This window comes from Hypanus sabinus, chromosome 24 (assembly GCF_030144855.1).
Source record: "Hypanus sabinus isolate sHypSab1 chromosome 24, sHypSab1.hap1, whole genome shotgun sequence".
Taxonomy (NCBI): Eukaryota; Metazoa; Chordata; class Chondrichthyes; order Myliobatiformes; family Dasyatidae; genus Hypanus; species Hypanus sabinus.
In genome coordinates this window covers 29,000,522-29,023,539 of record NC_082729.1, presented here as the reverse complement: position 1 = coordinate 29,023,539, position 23,018 = coordinate 29,000,522, and the positions used below count along the sequence as shown (strand labels likewise).

Genomic DNA, 23,018 nt, shown 5'->3' with positions numbered 1-23,018 from the left:
TGAGGTCCTTCATAATTCTGTTTCCTTTGTGGATGCAGCGTGTGGTGTAAATGTCCATGATGGTGGGAAGAGAGACCCCGATGATCTCAGCTGACCTCACTATCTGTTGCAGGGTCTTGTGATCCGAGTTGGTGCAATTTCCAAACCAGACAGTGATGCAGCTGCTCAGGATGCTCTCAATACAACCCCTGTAGAATGTGATGAGGATGGGGGGGTGGGAGATGGACTTCCCTCAGCCTTCGCAGAAAGTAGAGACACTGCGGGGCTTTCTTTGCTATGGAGCTGGTGTTGAGGGACCAGGTGAGATTCTCCGCCAGGTGAACACCTAAAGATTTGGTGCTCTTTATGATCTCTACCGAGGAGCCGTCGATGTTCAGCGAGGAGTGGTCGCTCCGTGCCCTCCTGAAGTTAACAACCATCTCTTTTGTTCACATTAACTGACATTTTGATGGCAAAGTCTGCCACCTTCATCAGAGCTGATTCCTGGGCATGTCTAGTCTGGTGGTATTTATGCCCCTGTAGTCCGTCACCCCTTTTAGTTCGGAGCTGAGAGCATATCGAGGTTACAGGGCCTGGATCCGAGTGTGTAGAATGACCAAGGGTCGGTCCAAGACTGGGCCAGGTTGAAAAGATCAGGGTGTTAGAGTCGGAAGAGAGGAACAATCCGGTGTTCAGCTCGTGAGGTTTACTTGTCTCTGTGCTGGACTGAGGCTGTGATCTGCAATTACCGGACTCCTGGATCAGCTGCGGTGATGTGGTCGTGAACTCGCTTCCGTGGTGTTTGCTTACTTTTATTGTTTGCAGAATTTGTTTCTTTCCCTGCACATTGACAGTAATTTTTAAAATGAGTTCTGTTGGGTTTCTTTGTTTTGTGCCTGCCTAGTAATGAAATGTATCTCAAGGTTGTATATAGTATATATTATTTGATAATGTATGTACTTTGAACTTTAAATTCCTGGGAATAAGCCCTTTTTTGTGAAAGCTCTCCACTTAATTTAACCTTTGGCATCCAGGATACAGTATTTGTCACAAACATCAAAACAAATAGTGAAATACGTTGCTTGCATCAACTGAAATCAGCGAGGATTATGTTGGCAGCAGCCTGCAAGTGTCACTTTCGGCTTCCGGCACCAACGTGCTTACTTTCTGCCCGTTACGCCACTGGCATTTAGAGCAGCAATGGAGGTCCTCCATCTCTGCCGGTGTTCAGGGCTTCCTTCATCATGTCAGCAGCTTCCACTACTGTCTGTCGTGCGTGTTCAGGGACACCATTGTGCTCAGACGCAGAAGGAATCTGCATTGCTGTTTCCTGAACGGTTGTGTCTTACCTTTCAGGTTGTTAGCCATGAGCCGAACCCCTGGACCTGGAGAACCAGTGAGACAGTGTTAATCTGAACTCTACCCTTTGACCTGTTTCGCTTGGGTGACCTTGCCAAGTGCCAAAGCATAACATAACTCTCCGGGTCATTGAGGCTCGCAAGCCTCCAAACCCTATGACGAGATTGTGGTGCTCTTGGAGGGACACCAACATAGAATGCCTGCAACTCACTAATGCATGTGGGAGAAAGTGCAAACTTCTTATAGGCAGCAGCAAAAGTCAAACTTTGGTGATTACTGTAATGTGCATTACATTATCTGTTATGCTACCACTCTGCCCCTGCTAGTCTGTTAACCTATGTTGCACTCCCTCCGAGGCCTGTCCATATTTTGTAGTGTGTGGGTCCCAATGCTGCTAACGGGGGCTTTGTATTACTCTCACTTAACCTCACCCACCTTACACAGTGGATGTAAGAGCTGGCATTTCATTAACCTCTCTCATTATTATCTGCCCAGATCTGTGACATTTTAATGACTGCTGTGCACGACCCCGGAAATCTCTGAGGACGGACCCCGGCGTCCAGCGTTTACGATGTGCTCATCTGTTCATTTTAGGTTCCAAGTGATATATTTGTCATTCCTCGAGATTGATTTGCTGCACTTTCGCCTGTTCTCTTGAGGTATTGACCAGTCCCCGCATTTCGAGGGCAGCTCACTCAGAGGTCATCAGTGTAAGGCAGGCAGGTGACCTTGGGCATATGGCATTCTGAGTAGGAGTGGTTCCCACGGGGAGTGATCGAGGTGATCGGCAGAGACAGACTAAGGGAAGGTAGGGCAAGCGTATGTGTACGCGATGGAGAGAGGAAGGAGAGACTGTTATGGTGATGGCAAGAGACAGAGATGGGATGGGAGGAGGCTGGCATGAGGCAGAAACACTTCATTTAAAAATTAGCAAACTTTCTGCAGCTATATTCCTATTTGTTCCTGCATTGTTCCCTCAAATATTGAGTACCTACCTCAACTACTGTGCAAGATAACAAGAGGCATAGATCGACATGACAGCCTGAGACATTTTTCCAGGGCAGAAATGGCTTAATTTGAGGGGGCATAATTTTGAGGGGATTGGAGGAAAGTAACCTTTATCCTCTGTCAAACCTTCATTAAGTCACCACCTTCTCATTCACTCGAAAGCGTAAAGCTTTAGCTTGCTCCATCTGTCCTCGTAAGACGAGCTCTCTTGACCTGGTAGCGACCTGGCAAATCTCCTCTGTACCCTCTCTAAATATTCCAAGATGGCAGCACTATGCAGCTTGCAGCGGCCACTCCGGAGCTGATTATCTGCTATTTGTGAAGTGGGGTGCCATGCACTATCATAGTCGATTGAAAACGGATGTGGGAGCACGGAGGAACATCTGGAAATCTCCAGGAAGACCTTCTTCGTTGCTGCTGCAGCTATGAGGTTCAGGACTCTGCTGGGAAGAACAGGCCCCCAGTCCTCGGGGTTGCGTTCCCGATGGCCATTGGTGGGGCCGTCTTAATACGCTCGGCAGAGGATGGTGCTCGGAGAAGCTGTGCCGGAGGGGATGGTGCCACTGCGGTCAGGTTGCTTTCGGTGTGTTCTGTGTCGCGAGGAAGGTTTCGACAGAGCGAGGCTGAGTCGGGCGGCGCCGTGGAAGTCCACAGCGGGGGTATTCCCTTCTGCCACCATCGTGGGATGGCGAGTCTGTCGGGACCCTGGGGACTTGTGGAAACTGTGTGGTGATTTCTTTTGAACTTAGAATCTTTTAACATCTTTGGACTATTTTTACTGTGCCCATGGTCTGTTTTTTCTATCAATTATGCTATTGTTTGCACTGTTGTAACTATATGTTGTAATTGTGGTTTTGTGCAGGTCTTGTAGCTTTAGTTTTTGGTCTTGTTTTGTCTGGTGGTTTAGGAGCTTCATTCTTTGGAGCTTCTTTCTGGGGAACGCACTAAGACGGTAATGTGCTAAGACAGTAGCGTGATATTAATATGCAGCAGCCTCTCCGGACTCTGGATTGGGGATTACCAAATGTTATGTGGATTTTCTGGTGTGGTCTGTTTTGTCATATGCTTTTGTGATATCATTCTGGAGGAACGTTGTCTCATTTTTTAACTGCATTGCATTTGTGGTTTCTAAATGACAAATAAACTGAATCTGAATCTGAATAAAGCTTCCACATCCTTCCTATAATGAGGTGACCAGAACTGAACACAATACTTTAAGTGTGGTCAAGGTCAAAGTAGCATCTAGTAGATCTGAAACATGAACTCAATCCCCTGACAAATGATGGCCAACATACCATGTACCTTATTAACCACGCTATCAACTCGTGTGACAAGTTTGAGGGTCTGTGGATGTGAAAAGATCCCTCTGTGCCCCCACACTGCCAAGAATCCTGCCATTAACCCTGTATGCTGCCATCAAATTAGACCGTGCAAACTGAATCGCTTCACATTTTTCTGGGTTAAACTCCATCTGCCACTTCTCAGCCCAGCTCTGTATCCTGTCAATGTTCCACCACAACCTACAGGAACCCTCCACACGATCTCTGACAACACCAACCTTTGAGTCATCTGCAAACTTACTAACCCACCTATATATACCACATCCAGTCATCAGTGTGCTTTGTCACATCCTGGAAGAACTGAGTCAGGTTCTTGAGGCATGACCTGCTCCTCACAAAGCCATGATAACAGATTCAAACCCTTACTTTAAGGGGAATGCTCCGATAACCAGACAATACTGTTCACACAGAGCTCACACCCACAACGGTGTCACATTGCTGTTGCTTCCTTTCCAGGTTCCGTTGGACGAAGGATGGGACATTTTTCGACCCGTCGATGGATCCTCGCGTAACGATGAACAAGACATCAGGCACCATGGTGATTGCCACCTCCAACAATGGCGTGTCCTTCCGGGGCTATCAGGGGATGTACCGCTGCTATGTCAGCAACAACGGTGGCACCGCCATCTCCTCCAAGTCAACCTCAAAACAGAGAGTGAGTACATCCTTTGACCACTCCCTCCACACCGTCCCATCACACACTCCCGGGTTCAGACACAGATTGAAACCCCCCCCACACCGTCCCATCACACACTCCCGGGTTCAGACACAGATTGAAACCCCCCCCACACCGTCCCATCACACACTCGCGGGGTCAGAGACAGAGTGAATCTCCCTCCACACCGTCCCATCACACACTCCCGGGGTCAGACACAGAGTGAAACTCCCTCCACACCGTCCCATCACACCACTCCCGGGTTCAGACACACATTGAAACCCCCCCACACCATCCCATCACACACTCCCGGGGTCAGACAGAGTGAATCTCCCTCCACACCGTCCCATCACACACTCGCGGGGTCAGACACAGAGTGAAACTCCCTCCACACCGTCCCATCACACACTTGCGGGGTCAGACACAGAGTGAAACTCCCTCCACACTTGCGGGGTCAGACACAGAGTGAAACTCCCTCCACACCGTCCCATCACACACTCCCGGGGTCAGACACAGAGTGAAACTCCCTCCACACCGTCCCATCACACACTCCCGGGGTCAGACACAGAGTGAATCTCCCTCCACACCATCACATCACACACTCGCGGGGTCAGACACAGAGTGAAACTCCCTCCACACCGTCCCATCACACACTCGCGGGGTCAGACACAGAGTGAAGCTCCCTGCACACCGTCCCATCACACACTCCCGGGGTCAGACACAGAGTGAATCTCCCTCCACACCGTCCCATCACACACTCCCGGGGTCAGACACAGAGTGAAGCTCCCTGCACACCGTCCCATCACACACTCCCGGGGTCAGACACAGAGTGAAGCTCCCTCCACACCGTCCCATCACACACTCCCGGGGTCAGACACAGAGTGAATCTCCCTCCACACCGTCCCATCACACACTCCCGGGGTCAGACACAGAGTGAATCTCCCTCCACACCGTCCCATCACACACTCCCGGGGTCAGACACAGAGTGAATCTCCCTCCACACCGTCCCATCACACACTCCCGGGGTCAGACACAGAGTGAATCTCCCTCCACACCGTCCCATCACACACTCCCGGGGTCAGACACAGAGTGAATCTCCCTCCACACCGTCCCATCACACACTCCCGGGGTCAGACACAGAGTGAATCTCCCTCCACACCGTCCCATCACACACTCCCGGGGTCAGACACAGAGTGAATCTCCCTCCACACCGTCCCATCACACACTCCCGGGGTCAGACAGAGAGTCAATCTCCCTCCACAATGTCCCATCACACACTCCCGGGGTCAGACACAGAGTGAATCTCCCTCCACACCGTCCCATCACACACTCCCGGGGTCAGACACAGAGTGAATCTCCCTCCACACCGTCCCATCACACACTCCCGGGTCAGACAGAGAGTCAATCTCCCTCCACAACGTCCCATCACACACTCCCGGGGTCAGACACAGAGTGAATCTCCCTCCACACCGTCCCATCACACACTCCCGGGGTCAGACACAGAGTGAATCTCCCTCCACACCGTCCCATCACACACTCCCGGGGTCAGACACAGAGTGAATCTCCCTCCACACCGTCCCATCACACACTCCCGGGGTCAGACACAGAGTGAATCTCCCTCCACACCGTCCCATCACACACTCCCGGGGTCAGACACAGAGTGAATCTCCCTCCACACCGTCCCATCACACACTCCCGGGGTCAGACACAGAGTGAATCTCCCTCCACACCGTCCCATCACAGACTCCCGGGGTCAGACACAGAGTGAATCTCCCTCCACACCGTCCCATCACACACTCCCGGGGTCAGACAGAGAGTCAATCTCCCTCCACAATGTCCCATCACACACTCCCGGGGTCAGACACAGAGTGAATCTCCCTCCACACCGTCCCATCACACACTCCCGGGGTCAGACACAGAGTGAATCTCCCTCCACACCGTCCCATCACACATTCCCGGGGTCAGACAGAGAGTCAATCTCCCTCCACAACGTCCCATCACACACTCCCGGGGTCAGACACAGAGTGAATCTCCCTCCACACCGTCCCATCACACACTCCCGGGGTCAGACACAGAGTGAATCTCCCTCCACACTGTCCCATCACACACTCGTGGGGTCAGACACAGAGTGAAGCTCCCTGCACACCGTCCCATCACACACTCCCGGGGTCAGACACAGAGTGAATCTCCCTCCACACCGTCCCATCACACACTCCCGGGGTCAGACACAGAGTGAATCTCCCTCCACACCGTCCCATATCACTTTCCCGGGGTCAAACAAGGAATGAAGTTCCCCTTATACTGTTGAATCACACACTCACAGGGCACAGATGAGCACTGAGTGAAGCTTTCTCCTCACAGTCCCAACGCACGTTCCCAGGGCATCGTACAGAGTGTGTTATTCATTAATACCCTCTGTGTGTACAAAATAACAAGGATGGAGTCATGCTGTGAGAGACACATTTAATGTTGTTGAACAACAGCTTTCTCTTCCTCGTTACTTCACATGGTCCTTCAGGAATTCAAATGACGGTTTAAATTGGAATTGTGCTGCTGGTATAATTCTCTGGAAAGCAATTCTTTTTTGGAGAGCAATTGGGATTCTTAAATAAAAAATACATATAAGACATGATTTTGGTAAAATATGTGCATGAAGGAGTACAATGGGGCCCAGGTGTCTGTGTGTATCGGTGTTCGGCAGGTTCACTGATTGTAGTCAAGGTGCTGAGGGAGAGGAGACACTGAGGGACGGTGTGAGGGAGCTGGATTAACGTCAGTGGGGATATAGTCAGTGACACAGGGCGCTGGGGGAGAGGGGACACTGAGAGACGGTGTGAGGGAGCTGGATTAACGTCAGTGGGGATATAGTCAGTGACACAGGGCGCTGGGGGAGAGGGGACACTGACAGATGGTGTGAGGGAGCTGGATTAACGTCAGTGGGGATACAGTCAGTGACACGGCGATGGGGAGAGTGGTCTCTGAGGGACGGTGTGAGGGAGCTGGATACAGTCAGTGACACAGGACACTGAGGGAGAGGAGACACTGAGAGACGGTGTGAGGGAGCTGGATTAACGTCAGTGGGGATACAGTCAGTGACCCAGGGCACTGGGGGAGTGGGGTCACTGAGGGACGGTGTGAGGGAGATGGATTAACGTCAGTGGGGATACAGTCAGTGGCACAGGGCGCTGGGGGAGAGGGGACACTGACAGATGGTGTGAGGGAGCTGGATTAACGTCAGTGGGGATACAGTCAGTGACACAGGGCACTGAGGGAGAGGGGTCACTGAGGGACGGTGTGAGGGACCGGGATTAACGTCAGTGGGGATACAGTCAGTGGCACGGCACTGGGGAGAGGGACACTGACAGATGGTGTGAGTGAGCTGGATTAACATCAGTGGGGATACAGTCAGTGACACAGGGCGCTGGGGGAGAGGGGTCACTGAGAGACGGTGTGAGGGAGCTGGATTAACATCAGTGGGGATACAGTCAGTGACACAGGGCGATGGGGGAGAGGAGTCACTGAGGGACGGTGTGAGGGAGCTGGATTAACGTCAGTGGGGATACAGTCAGTGACACGGCACTGAGGGAGAGGGATCACTGAGGGACGGTGTGAGGGAGCTGGATTAACGTCAGTGGGGATACAGTCAGTGACACAGGGCGATGGGGGAGAGGAGTCACTGAGGGACGGTGTGAGGGAGCTGGATTAACGTCAATGGGGATACAGTCAGTGACGCAGGGCGCTGGGAGAGAGGGGTCACTGAGGGACGGTGTGAGGGAGCTGGATTAATGTCAGTGGGGATACAGTCAGTGACAGGACGATGGGGAGAGGGGTCACTGAGAGACGGTGTGAGGGAGCTGGATTAATGTCAGTGGGGATACAGTCAGTGACAGGACGATGGGGAGAGGGGTCACTGAGGGACGGTGTGAGGGAGCTGGATTAATGTCAGTGGGGATACAGTCAGTGACAGGACGTTGGGGAGAGGGGTCACTGAGGGACGGTGTGAGGGAGCTGGATTAATGTCAGTGGGGATGCAGTCAGTGACAGGACGATGGGGAGAGGGGTCACTGAGAGACAGTGTGAGGGAGCTGGATTAATGTCGATAGTTCCATTTAATATCAAAGAATGTATACAATATACAACCTGAAACTCATGTTCTTCACAGACATCCATGAAAACAGAAGAGTGCCCCTAATGAATGAGTGACAGTGAAAACGTTGGAACTCCAAAGCCCCCTACTCACCCCCCCCAGGCACAAGCAGCAGCAAAACTCCGACCCCCTTCCCCTGTGCACTTCAGCCCCCTCCACCCTCCAAACAAGCAATAGCAAAGCCCCCAAGAGAGACCATGATCTACAATATAACAAAACCTGATTGTTCACCCAAGAATTGGATATGCCACAGGTGCACTCCCTCTACCTCTCTCCTCTCTCCCTCTCCCTCCCCTCTCTCTCTCCCTCTCCCCCTCTCTCTCCCTCTCCCCCTCTCTCTCCCTCTCCCCCTCTCTCCCTCCCCTCTCTCCCCCTCTCTCCTCTCTCCTCCCCCTCTCCTCTCTCCCTCCCCCTCTCTCTCCTCTCTCCCCCTCTCTCTCCTCTCTCCCTCCCCCTCTCTCTCCTCTCTCCCTCTCCCCCCTCTTGCTCTCCCCCTCTCTCTCCCTCCCCCTCTCTCTCTCCCTCCCCCTCCCTCCCCCTCTCTCTCTCCCTCCCCTCTCCCTCCCCCCTCTCTCCCCTCTCTCTCACCTCCCTCCCCCTCTCTCTCCTCTCTCCCTCCCCCTCTCTCTCCTCTCTCCCTCTCCCCCTCTCTCTCCTCTCTCCCTCTCCCCCCTCTTGCTCTCCCCCTCTCTCTCCCTCCCCCTCTCTCTCCTCTCTCCCCCTCTCTCTCCTCTCTCCCTCCCCCTCTCTCTCCCTCCCCCTCTCTCCCTCCCCCTCTCTCCCCCTCTCTCCCTCTCCCCCTCTCTCTTCCTCTCCCCCCTCTCTCCCTCTCCCTCTCTCTCTTCCTCCCCTCTCCCTCCCCCTCTCTCCCCTCTCTCTCCCTCCCCCTCTCTCTCCTCTCTCCCTCCCCCTCTCTCTCCTCTCTCCCTCTCCCCCTCTTGCTCTCCCCTCTCTCTCCCTCCCCCTCTCTCTCTCCCTCCCCCCTCCCCCTCTCTCTCTCCCTCCCCTCTCCCTCCCCCCTCTCTCCCCTCTCTCTCACCTCCCTCCCCCTCTCTCTCCTCTCTCCCTCCCCCTCTCTCTCCTCTCTCCCTCTCCCCCTCTTGCTCTCCCCCTCTCTCTCCCTCCCCCTCTCTCTCTCCCTCCCCCTCCCTCCCCCTCTCTCTCCCTCCCCCCCTCTCTCTCCCTCCCCCCTCTGTCTCCTTTCTCCCTCCCCCTTCTCTCTCTCCTCTCTCCCCCTCTCTCTCCTCTCTCCCCCCCTCCTCTCCCCCTCTCTCTCCTGACTCCCTCCCCCCTCTGCCCCTCCCCCCTCTCTCCTCTCCTCCCTCTCTCTCTCTTCCCCCTCTCCCTCCCTCCCTCTCCCCCTCCCTCTCTCTCCTCCCTCTCTCTCTCTTCCCGCTCTCCCTCTCTCCCTCCCCCTCTCTCCCTCTCCTCTTTCTTTCCCCTCCCTCTCTCTTTCCCCTCCCTCTCCCCCTCTCCTCTCTCTCACCCCTCCCCCTCTTAATAAAGGGTCAGAGAGGTGTCACATAGTGAGAGGGGAGACTATCAAGGCAACAAAAATACTCGCTGATTTACCATGTTAAAGTCTGTTGTGTCACTTCCTCCCCAAGTTTTCCAAGTTCTCTGACTCAAGAGTCAACAACAAAATCTTCGCACCGATGTGAGAGAGAGAGTTCAATCCAGGTACAGAAGCCTCCGATGGCTGATCCGCTATTCCATTTTCCCAATATTCGGGACACTTCGGTCAGGCATAGCACTGGCTTGCCCTCATGGCCACAAAGCCTTGGAATCTCTTCTTGTAGTCTCGATATATCGGAAAATGGCTGGTCGGTGAGGGGGAACCGTCGTAGTAAAGGACTGAAGTTTGAGTGCAGTTGTCGACAGGGATTTCGACAGATCCAAGGAGGAATGGAATTTAGCTTTTTCCTTGTGGGTGTCTGGAATATGCTACTGGGGTGGTGGTTGAGGCAAATGTAATAGAGGTGTTTCAGAGGGTCTTAGGTGGGCAGAGGCTGAAGGGATGTGGACTACACACAGGCGGAGGGGATCAAGTCTCGCTGTTTTAATGGCACAACATTGTGGGCCAAAGGGCCTGTACCTCTGCTGTAGTGTGGTGGTCTCATCCATACCAGTCCATCTGCCTACCCGAGCGAGACTCATTTACCCACCTTAGACACACACCCTTTCCTGTTCATATACCTGTCAGAATGTGTCACTGCTTGGTGCGACAACTGCTGTGCTCGTGACTTCGCGAGAAACCGCAGAGAGGAGGAATCAAATTTCACTCTTTCCTTGCAACTTCTCAGGCACCCCTAAGTGGCCCAAGGAGAGCATCCAGCACTTGAAGAGAGAGGAGGGAGAGTCCTTGGCTCTCCAGTGCAACCCTCCGCCCAGCATGGCGTCCTCTATGATCATCTGGATGACGAGCAGTGAGTAACCCCTCCCGCCCGCCCGCCCGCGCCCTCATCCCGTGTGCTTCTTCAGGGATGAATCCTAAATGGGGCTTCCGGCTTTTACTGTCTCCCGCAGAGATGTTCAATATCAAGCGGAATGAGCGAATATCGCAGGGTCAGGATGGGAACCTGTACTTCTCCAACCTGCAGGTGGGTGATAGCCTGGAGGACTACACCTGCTACGCCCAGATCCCAGGCACACGCACCATTATCCAGAAGGAACCCATCGCACTTGAAGTCACCACGTGTGAGTAGCCCTTCTCTGACGAGATCTATTGTAGAGACTACCACTTCTCTCTGGTGCTCTTCCTCCCTCCACGCTCCCCTCCCATCAGATTACCTCCTCTTCGTCCCACCTTCTCCCTCATCTGCCAGCTTATACTCCTTATCTTAACCAAACCTCCTTATTCTGGCTTCTGCCCTCTTCCTTTCCAGTCCTGATTCAGGGTCTCTGACCAAAATGTCGACTGTTTATTCCCCTCCTTTCCTCCAGCATTTTGTGTGTGTGTTGCTCCCGTGTCTCCACACTGTAAAACTGCCCTTGTTGACCAGATTTCTGCACACCCGCTCAGCCACAACCCTCTCCTGCCCTTCAAGCAGTCTCAGCGGCGTCTGGTGAAGAGAGAATTGTTGTGGGTTCCGTGTGTCTGTCTGTCTCCCCCTGCTGTCTAGCCTGCGTCTGTGCAGCGTGGCAGACTGAACGACTGGGGCGATCTCTACTGCACACACACACACACACACACACACACACAAAACGCTTGGAGGAACTCGAGGGCACCTTCTGAGGGTCATGACCTGTCGACATTGCGAGCTGAAACCCTGATGAAGACTCTCAGCCTGATACGTCAACTGTTTATTCTCCAGAGATGCTGTTGGTCCAGTGTTTTATTTATTTGCAGATGCAGTGTGGAATAGGCCCTCATGGTCCTTAGAGCCACACCACTCCAGAACCCCTGCCAAACCCGATTTTACCCTAATCCCGGGACAATTTACAATTGCCCATTGACCTACTAACCGGTATGTCTTTGGACTGTGGGAGGAAACTGGAGAACCAAGAATGGGGCTGCCAGGAGTGAACTCTGAACTCTGACGCCCAGAGCTGCAATAGTGTCGTGCAAACTGCTACGCTACTGTGGCACTCTTTTGTGTGTGTTCCGCTGAATTACCAGCCTCTTGTGTGAGAAACTGAGAGGTTGCCCCCCCCACGCCCCACCTCCTCCCTTCCACCCTCTGCTGTCCTCCTCCCACTGTCCCTACGCTCTCCGCGCCCTCGCTTGCCCTGTCCCCTTGCTCACGCCTCCTGCCCCTGTCTTCCCTCTGCTCCCTCAATCTCCCCGTCCCTTGCTCCCCAGCCCCCTCTCCTCTCCGCTCCTCACTCCCTTTCTCTGCCATACTCTCACCACTCCCTCCGCCCCCACGACTCCTCCCTTGCTCATTCACCCCTCCCTCTTCCCCCTCAATCCCCCACCTCCCCTTGCTTTCCTGCCCCTCCTGTCTCCCCCCCCTCACTTGCCCCACTCGTACCCTGCTCGCCTGCTCACTAATCGCACCCCTCCCCACGTCTCCGCTGCCCGCTGGCTGCCCCTCACTGACGGTCTTCGTTCCCCTGCAGCAAACTCCGTGAAGCTCCGGAAGCCGCGGCTGCTGCATCCCAGGGGTTCCAGCAGCTCCCGGCTGGCTCTCCGAGGGCACCCGCTGTACCTGGAGTGCTTCGCAGAAGGGCTGTGAGTATCTTGATGGCAGTGCCCAGGGCTGGGGCACAGCACCAGAGCCGGTCTAGGGCAGGGAAGGGTGGGTGACAAGCGAGGGAGTTGAGTGTGGAGTAGGGCAGGAGTGGTGTTTTCGAAGGGCTGTTATGATCGCAGTGGCCGGGGCCCAGGCGGCTCTGGGGCAGGGAGGGTGGGAGCTGGTCTGAGTGACTGGATGTGGGGTGGGGTGAGAGTGAAGCTCTGCAGAGGGGCTGAGAGTATTTTGGGGCCAGGCCTGTGGAACGGTAGAATGATTTGGATGGCGGGGTGGTGGTCGGGGGGGAGCTGGATTTGGAGAGGACGGAATAGTTTGGATCACATCATATCATGGGAAACTTTTCTCTTTGAACCAGTTCTTCCCTCTGACGATACTTTAACTCAGACCCTGGGGTAACATCAGTAGAACGCTGCCTGGGACAACTGGAATCACCAGGAGCTAGCTGTCGTTGTGACAATCAGGGAAATCTGCAGATGAAAACTGGCAGTTCACAGATACCGGAGTTGACGTCTCCATAATGTGAGAGCGAACAGTGATTCAGAATCATATCACTGACTCACGTGAGGTGAAATTCATTGATTTTCAGCAGCAGCACAGTGCAGATAAATAAAAGTTACAAAAGATTTCGGAAGTAATTGGTGCAAACAAAAAGGAATAAAGAGGTGGTGTTCGTGGGTTCATGAACCACTCAGAAATCTGGTAGTGGAGGTGAAGACACCAGTGTGGACTCTTGTACACCTCACTGTTAGTAACAAGAGGAGATATGTACCCTCATGGTGAGGGTCCTTAGTGATGTTGTGCTCGTGATAGAGGTGGCTACATCTACACCTTCTGCACCCCCTTGTTCTGCTGTGCAGTGATGCCTCCGAGCATGGGATCATCGGAGGCTGCAGCCAGTAGAAAATTTACAGACTATCTGGTGACATAGTAACTCTCCTCAAAATTCTAACAAAGCGGTTTGTTGGATCCAGGATAGATCCTCTGAGATGTTGACACCCCCCCCCCCACCCCCCGGAACTTGAAGCTGCTCACCCCTTCCACTGCTGATGCGCTGATGAGGACCAGTGTGCGCTCTCCCAACCTCAGAGGAGATTGACCAGGATGTTGCCTGGAGTAGAGAGCATGTCTGTCGTTCACTGTGTAAGGCACCAGCTGCATGGTAGAAATCCCGAGTGTCGTGAAGTGTGTGAAGTTACCACTACTGGAGAGAAGGATCTTGGGAAACTGGAGGTTCTGAAGGTCACCTGGACCATGGTTCTGAAAAAGGTGGCTGAAGAGATTACGGAGGCATTAGGCATTAGTAATGATATTTCAAGAATCACTAGATTCTGGAATGGTTCTGGAAGACTGGAAAATTGCGAATGTCTCTCCACTTTTCAAGAAGGGAGAGGGGCAGAAGGAAGGAAGCTATGGGCTAGTCTCACCTCCGTGGCTGGGAAGGTGTTGGAGTCGATTTTTAAGGACGTGGTTTCGGGGTACTTGGAGGCCATAGTCAGAATGGCCTCAAGGGAATTTCCCTCGAGGGAAAATCTTGCCTGAAAAGCCTGTTGGAATTCTTTGAAGAAATTACAAGCAGGATAGACAAAAGAGAATCGGTACTTGGATTTTCAGAAGGCCTTTGACAAGGTGCCACACATGAGGCTGCTTAACAAGCTCCAAACACAAGATTCTAGCATGGATAAAGCAGAGGCTGACTAGCAGGAGGCAAAGAGTGGGGATAAAAGGGAGCCCTTTCTGGCTGGCTGCCAGTGACTAGCGGTGTTCCACAGGGGCCTGTGTCGGAACTGATTCTTTTTATGTTATATGTCAATGATTTGGATAATGGAATTGATGGCTTTGCTGCAAAGTTTGCAGACAACATGAAGATAGGAGGGAGGGGCAGGTAGTTTTGAGGAAGAAGCGAGGTTACAGAAGGACTTAGACCAATTAGGAGAATGGGCAAAGAAGTGGCAGATGGAATTCAGTGTCAGGAAGTGTATGGTCAGGCACTTTGGTAGAAGAAGTGATAAGGTTAACTATTTTCTAAATGAGAGAAAATGCAAAAAAACTGAGGTGCAAAGGGACTTGGGAGTGCTTGTTCAGATTTCCCTAAAGGCTGATTTGCAGGTCGAGCCTGTGGTGAGGAAGGCAAACGTGAGGTTAGAGTTTATCTCAAGAGGGCTGGAATATAAAAGCAAGACTTCATGAAGCTCTTGCCATGTCTTGCTCGGAGTACCGTGAGCGGTTTTGGGCCCCTGATCTGAGAAAGGATGTGCTGCTGAAACTGGACAGGGTTCAAAGGAGGCCCACAAAAATAATTCCCGGGTTTGAATACTTGTCATATGAAGAACGTTTAATTGCTCTGGGCCTGTGCTCACTGGAATTCAGAAAAATAAGAGGTGACCTCATTGAAACCTGTTGAATGGTGAAAGGCCTCGATAGAGTGGAAATGGAGAGGATGTTTCCTCTGGTGGGAGAGTCTGAAGAGCAGACGGCATGGCCTCAGAATGGAGGGAAGTCCTTTTAGAACGGAGCTGAGGAAGGATTTTGTTAGCCTGTGAGTGGAATTCACTGCCACATGCCAAGTCATTGGGTACGTTTAAGGCAGAGGATGATAGTTCCTTGATTGGTCAGGGCATGGAGGGATACGGGGAGAAGGCAGGAGATTTGGGCTGAGAGGAATATTGGATCATGATGAAATGGCAGAGCAGACTCGATGGGCCAAATAGCCTAATTCTGCTTCCAAGCTAGGGCTTTTCTCTTTGGAGCGAAGGAGGATGCAAGGTGACTTGAAAGAGGCATAAAATGGACAGATCGAGTGGACAGCCAGAGACCTTTTCCAAAAGGCAAATAGGAGGGAACATAATCTTCAGGTGATCAGAGGCAAACATGGGGAAGGGGGATGTCAGAGATAAGTTTTTTACATAGAATGCCCTGTTATAGGTGATTATAAAGCATTAGGAGCACTTAAGAACCTCTTAGAAAGGTGGGCAGCTATGTGGGAGGGAAGGATTAGATTCATCTTCTAGTAGGTTAAAGGTCAGCACATCATGGGCTGAAGGGCCTGGACTGTGCTGCAGTCTTCTCTGTTCAGTGAGCTGATCTGCCAGGAGGTGTCTGACTTGGCATACGTTGCTGGGATCAGAGAATCCTCTGTTCTCAGGACGAACGGAACGATTAGACAATGCTTCATTACATTGCTGCTCAGGATGAACACGGCCAAGAATCTTTCCATCCTTCCTGCGGTGCCAAATCCGCAGAGGGATGGAACTCGTCCCGTGAAAGATCTCTGGTTGTGATGGATGGGTCTGTCAGGGAGCACCCTCCCCACTGCCAGTTCAGCCGAGGTCTTGGTGCATGGTTCCGAAATCCCCTGCACCGTGGGATCAGGAGCGTGGCACTAAAGAACTTGAGGAGCAGGCTTTCAAACCCTTCCATAGTAAGCCTGGTACATGTACTCCTTCAGGCAGAGCCAACTTAGCAGTCCTGGTGCAGGGTAATTAAAGGTTAACTTGCAGGTTGAATCACAGTAAGGAAAGCGAATGCAATGTTATCATTCATTTTGAGAGGACTAGAATTTAAAAGCAAGGATGTAATGCTGAGGCTTTGAAAAAGCACTGGTCAGGCCGCATTTGGGGGGTTGGGAGCAGTATCTAAGAAAAAATGTGCTAGCATCAGAGAGGATCTAGAGGAGGTTCATGATAATGATTCTGGGAATAAAAGGGTTAACATATGAGGAACGTTTGATGGCTCAGGGCCTGTACTCACTGGGGTTTAGAAGAATGAGAGGGATCTCATTGATACCTATCGAATGTTAAAAGGCCTAGACAGAGTGAGTATTTCCTATAATGGGAGGGTCCAGGACCAGAGGGCACAGTCACAGAAAAGAGGGTTGTCTATCTAGAGTGTTAATGAGGAGGGGTTTCTTCAGCCCAAGGGTGGTGAATCTGTGGACTGTTGCCACAGGCAGCTGTGGAGGCCAGGTCATAGGGAGTATTTAAAGCGGAGGTTGGTAAGTTCTTGATTAGTCAGGGTATCAGTTATGGGGAGAAGACAGGAGAATGGGGATGAGAGAGATAATAAATCAGCCATGGCAAAGAAGACCTGATGGGCTGAAATGGCCTAATTCTGCTCCCATGGTTTGGTTATATGCTGCCTGCTCTATACAGTTGGGTCCTCAGGGTGACAGTGAGAGGAATCTCTAGCCAAGCCTTGTGTTGTCCATGCACAGCCCGACTCCCACCGTGCAATGGGACAGGCTTGACGGGATCCTTCCCAGCGGTCGCCTCAGCTACGAGAACTTCAACAAGACCCTGAAGATTGCGGAGGTGGTGGAGGAAGATCACGGGGAGTACCGCTGCATCGCCAGGAACGGGCAGGGTCAGGCCAAGCACACCTTCAGCGTCTCCGTGGAGGGTAAGTGGGGTTCCTCACCCTCACACGTCGCCTCGCACTCTAGCTCTTCACCAGCCCACATTCCCATAATCCTGCCCACCCACCTTCCCCTCTTCTTCTGCATCCTCCAGACCCTCCCATTCTCTCCCAGACCCTCCCATTCTCAACCAGACCCTCCCATTCTCTCCCAGACCCTCCCATTCTCCTCCAGACCCTCCCATTCTCCTCCAGACCCTCCCATTCTCCTCCAGACCCTCCCATACTCCTCCAGACCCTCCCTTTCTCCTCCAGACCCTCCCATTCTCCTCCAGACCCTCCCATTCTTCTCCAGACCCTCCCTTTCTCCTCCAGACCTTCCCATTCACCTCCAGACCCTCCCTTTCTCCTCCAGACCCTCCCATTCTCTCCCAGAACCTCCCATTCTCCTCCAGACCCTCCCATTCTCCTCCAGACCCTCCCATTCTCCTCCAGACCCTCCCTTTCTCCTCCAGACCCTCCCATTCTCTCCCAGACCCTCCCATTCTCCTCCAGACCCTCCCTTTCTCCTCCAGACCCTCCCATTCTCCCCCAGACCCTTCCATTCTCCTCCAGACCCTCCCTTTCTCCTCCAGACGCTCCCTTTCTAACCCAGACCCTCCCTTTCTCTCCCAGACCCTCCCTTTCTCTCCCAGACCCTCCCTTTCTCCTCCAGACTCTCCCCCAGACCCTCCTTCTACCCCAGACCCTCCCATTCTCCCCCAGACCCTCCCATTCTCCTCCAGACCCTCCCATTCTCCTCCAGACCCTCCCTTTCTCCTCCAGACCCTCCCATTCTACTCCAGACCCTCCCTTTCTCCTCCAGACCCTCCCATTCTCTCCCAGACCCTCCCATTCTCCTCCAGACCCTCCCATTCTCCCCCAGACCCTCCCTTTCTACCCCAGACCCTTCCATTCTCCTCCAGACCATCCCTTTCTCCTCCAGACCCTCCCTTTCTACCCCAGACCCTCCCTTTCTACCCCAGACCCTCCCTTTCTCAGACCCTCCCTTTCTCCTCCAGACCCTCCCATTCTCCCCCAGACCCTCCCATTCTCCTCCAGACCCTCCCATTCTCCTCCAGACACTCCCATTCTCCCCCAGACCCTCCCTTTTTACCCCAGACCCTCCCTTTCTCCCCCAGACCCTCCCTTTCTCTCCCAGACCCCCCCTTTCTCTCCCAGACCCTCCCTTTCTCCTCCAGACCCTCCCTTTCTCCCCAGACCCTCCCTTTCTACCCCAGACCCTCCCTTTCTCCCTCAGACCCTCCCTTTCTCCTCCAGACCCTCCCATTCTCCCCCAGACCCTCCCTTTCTACTCCACACCCTCCCTTTCTCCCCCAGACCCTCACTTTCTCCTCCAGACCCACCCATTCTCTCCCAGACCCTCCTATTCTCCTCCAGACCCTCCCTTTCTCCCCCAGACCCTCCCTTTCTCCCCCAGACCCTTCCTTTCTACCCCAGACTCTCCCTTTCTCCCCCAGACCCTCCCTTTCTCCCCACAGACGCTCCCTTTCTCCTCCAGACCCTGCCTTTCTCCTCCAGACCCACCCATTCTACTCCAGACCCTCCCATTCTCCTCCAGACCCTCCCATTCTCCCCCAGACCCTCCCTTTCTACCCCAGACCCTCCCTTTCTCCCCCAGAACCTCCCTTTCTCACCCAGACCCTCCCTTTCTCCCAGACCCTCCCTTTCTCCCAGACCCTCCCTTTCTCTCCCAGACCCTCCCTTTCTCTCCCAGACCCTCCCTTTCTCCTCCAGACCCTCCCTTTCTCCCCCAGACCCTCCCTTTCTACCCCAGACCCTCCTATTCTCTCCCAGACCCTCCTATTCTCTCCCAGACCCTCCCTTTCTCCTCCAGACCCTCCTATTCTCCTCCAGACACTCCTATTCTCCTCCAGACCCACCCTTTCTCCCCCAGACCCTCCCTTTCTACCCCAGACCCTCCTTTTCTCCCCAGACCCTCCCATTCTCCTCCAGACACTCCCTTTCTCCTCCAGACCCTCCCTTTATCCTCCAGACCCACCCATCCTCCAGACCCTCCCTTTCTCCTCCAGACCCTCCCTTTCTCCTCCAGACCCTCCCATTCTCCCCCAGACCCTCCCATTCTCCACCAGACTCTCCCTTTCTCCTCCAGACCCCCCCTTTCTACACCAGACCCTCCCATTCTCCCCCAGACCCTCCCATTCTCCCCGACCGCCCAGACCCTCCCTTTCTACCCCAGACCCTCCCTTTCTCCCCCAGACGCTCCCTTTCTCCCCCAGACCCTCCCTTTCTCTCCCAGACCCTCCTATTCTCTCCCAGACCCTCCTATTCTCTCTCAGACCCTCCCTTTCTCCTCCAGACCCTCCTATTCTCCTAAAGACCCTCCCTTTCTCCCCCAGACCTTCCCTTTCTACCCCAGATCCTCCCTTTCTCCCCCAGACCCTCCCTTTCTCCCCCAGACCCTCCCTTTCTCCCCCAGACCCTCCCTTTCTCCCCCAGGCCCTCCCTTTCTCCCCCAGACCATCCCTTTCTCCTCCAGACCCTCCCTTTCTCCTCCAGACCCACCCATTCTCCTCCAGACTCTCCCTTTCTCCTCCAGACCCTCCCTTTCTCCTCCAGACCCTCCCATTCTCCCCCAGACCCTCCCATTCTCCTCCAGACCCTCCCATTCTCCTCCAGACCCCCCCTTTCTACCCCAGACCCTCCCTTTCTACCCCAGACCCTCCCTTTCTCCCCCAGACCCTCCCATTCTCCCCCAGACCCTCCCTTTCTACCCCAGACCCTCCCTTTCTACCCCAGACCCTCCCTTTCTACCCCAGACCCTCCCTTTCTCCCCCAGACCCTCCCTTTCTCCTCCAGACCCTCCCATTCTCCCCCAGACCCTCCCTTTCTACCCCACACACTCCCTTTCTCCCCCAGACCCTCCCTTTCTCCTCCAGACCCACCCATTCTCTCCCAGACCCTCCCATTCTCCTCCAGACCCTCCCATTCTCTCCCAGACCCTCCCATTCTCTCCCAGACCCTCCCATTCTCTCCCAGACCCTCCTATTCTCCTCCAGACCCTCCCATTCTCCCCCAGACCCTCCCATTCTCCTCCAGACCCTCCCTTTCTCCTCCAGACCCCCCCTTTCTACCCCAGACCTTCCCTTTCTCCCCCAGACCCTCCCTTTCTCCCCCAGACCCTCCCATTCTCCCCCAGACCCTCCCTTTCTACCCCAGACCCTCCCTTTCTACCCCAGACCCTTTCTCCCCCAGACCCTCCCTTTCTCCTCCAGACCCTCCCATTCTCCCCCAGACCCTCCCTTTCTACCCCACACCCTCCCTTTCTCCCCCAGACCCTCCCTTTCTCCTCCAGACCCACCCATTCTCTCCCAGACCCTCCCATTCTCCTCCAGACCCTCCCATTCAATCCCAGACCCTCCCATTCTCTCCCAGACCCTCCCATTCTCTCCCAGACCCTCCTATTCTCCTCCAGACCATCCCATTCACCTCCAGAACCTCCCATTCTCCTCCAGACCCTCCCATTCTCTCCCAGACCCTCCCATTCTCTCCCAGACCCTCCTATTCTCCTCCAAACCCTCCCATTCTCCTCCAGACCCTCCCATTCTCCTCCAGACCCTCCCATTCTCCTCCAGACCCTCCCATTCTCCTCCAGACCCTCCCATTCTCCTCCAGACCCTCCCATTCTCCTCCAGACCCTCCCATTCTCTCCCAGACCCTACTATTCTCCTCCAGACCCTCCTATTCTCCTCCAGACCCTCCCATTCACCTCCAGACCCTCCCATTCTTCTCCAGACCCTCCCTTTCTCCTTCAGACCCTTCCATTTTCCTCCAGACCCTCCCATTCTCCCCAGACCCGCCCTTTCTCCAGAACCTCCCTTTTCCTGACCCTCCTGTTCTCCTTCAGACCCTCCCTTTCTCCTCCAGACCCTCCCTTTCTCCTTCAGACCCTTCCATTTTCCTCCAGACCCTCCCATTCTCCCCAGACCCGCCCTTTCTCCAGAACCTCCCTTTTCCTGACCCTCCTGTTCTCCTTCAGACCCTCCCTTTCTCCTCCAGACCCTCCCTTTCTCCTCCAGACCCTCCCTTTCTCCTCCAGACTCTCCCTTTCTCCAGACCCTCCCATTCTCTCCCAGACCCTCCAGACCCTTCCATTCTCCTTCAGACCCTCCCTTTCTCCAGACCCTCCCTTTCTCCTCCAGACCCTCCCTTTCTCCAGACCCTCCCATTTTCCTCCAGACCCTCCCGTTCTCCCCAGACCCTCCCTTTCTACCCCAGACCCTCCCTTTCTACCCCAGACCCTCCCTTTCTACCCCAGACCCTCCCTTTCTCCTCCAGACCCTCCCTTTCTCCTCCAGACCCTACCATTCTCCCCCAGACCCTCCCTTTCTCCTCCAGACCCTCCCATTCTCCAGACCCTCCCATTCTCCTCCAGACCCTCCCATTCTCCTCCAGACCCTCCCATTCTCCTTGAGACCCTCTCATTCCCCTTGAGACCCTCCCATTCTCCTCCAAACCCACCCATTCTCCTCCAGGCCCACCCATTCTCTCCCAGACCCTCCCATTCTCCTCCAGACCCTCCCATTCTCCCCCCGGACCCTCCCTTTCTCCTCCAGAACCTCCCTTTCTCCTCCAGACCCTCCCTTTCTCCTCCAGACCCTCCCTGTCTCCTCCAGACCCTCCTATTCTCCTCCAGACCCCCCCTTTCTCCAGACCCTCCCATTCTCCTCCAGACCCCCCCTTTCTCCTCCATACCCACCCATTCTCCTTCAGGCCCTCCCATTCTCCCCCCAGACCCTCCCATTCTCCCCCCAGACCCTCCCATTCTCCCCCCAGACCCTCCCTTTCTCCTCCAGACCCTCCCTTTCTCCTCCAGACCCTCCTATTCTCCTCCAGACCCTCCCATTCTCCTCCAGACCCTCCCATTCTCCTCCAGACACTCCCTTTCTCCTCCAGATCCTCCCATTCTCCTCCAGACCCCCCCATTCTCCTCCAGACCCCCCCTTTCTCCAGACCCTCCCATTCTCTCCCAGACCCTCCCATTCTCCTCCAGACCCTCCCATTCTCCTTCAGACCCTCCCTTTCTCCTCCAGACCCTCCCATTCTCTCCCAGACCCTCCCATTCTCTCCCAGACCCTCCCATTCTCCTCCAGACCCTCCCATTCTCCTCCAGACCCTCCCATTCTCCTCCAGACCCTCCCATTCTCCTCCAGACCCTCCCATTCTCCTCCAGACCCTCCCTTTCTCCTCCAGACCCTCCCATTCTCCTCCAGACCCTCCCTTTCTCCTCCAGACCCTCCCTTTCTCCTCCAGACCCACCCATTCTCCTCCAGACCCTCCCATTCTCCTCCAGACCCTCCCATTCTCCCCCAGACCCTCCCTTTCTACCCCAGACCCTCCCTTTCTCCCCCAGACCCTCCCTTTCTCTCCCAGACCCTCCCTTTCTCTCCCAGACCCTCCCTTTCTCCTCCAGACCCTCCCTTTCTCCCCCAGACCCTCCCTTTCTACCCCAGACCCTCCCTTTCTACCCCAGACCCTCCCTTTCTCCCTCAGACCCTCCCTTTCTCCTCCAGACCCTCCCATTCTCCTCCAGACCCTCCCATTCTCCTTGAGACTCTCCTCCAGACCCTCCCATTCTCCCCAGACCCACCCATTCTCCTCCAGACCCTCCCTTTCTCCTCCAGACCCTCCCTTTCTCCTCCAGACCCTCCCATTCTTCTCCAGACCCTCCCATTCTCCTCCAGACCCTCCTATTCTCTCCCAGACCCTCCTATTCTCTCCCAGACCCTCCCTTTCTCCTCCAGACCCTCCTATTCTCCTCCAGACCCTCCCTTTCTCCCCCAGACCCTCCCTTTCTACCCCAGACCATTTCTCCCCCAAACCCTCCCTTTCTCCCCCAGACCCTCCCTTTCTCCTCCAGACCCTCCCTTTATCCTCCAGACCCACCCATTCTCTTCCAGACC

The 23,018-nt window shown here is 54.4% G+C and overlaps 1 protein-coding gene across 1 annotated transcript in view; it reads left to right on the top strand.

Annotated features, from left to right (window-relative positions):
- LOC132380724 (neural cell adhesion molecule L1-like) overlaps positions 1 to 23,018 on the top strand; it is a 354,989-nt gene that overhangs the window by 222,765 nt on the left and 109,206 nt on the right. The window contains exons 6-10 of the mRNA XM_059949714.1: positions 4,143 to 4,345; positions 10,792 to 10,914; positions 11,015 to 11,185; positions 12,551 to 12,662; positions 16,895 to 17,079. Of these exons, the coding sequence (XP_059805697.1) occupies positions 4,143 to 4,345; positions 10,792 to 10,914; positions 11,015 to 11,185; positions 12,551 to 12,662; positions 16,895 to 17,079 (794 nt within the window). The remainder of the gene's footprint in view (positions 1 to 4,142; positions 4,346 to 10,791; positions 10,915 to 11,014; positions 11,186 to 12,550; positions 12,663 to 16,894; positions 17,080 to 23,018) is intronic.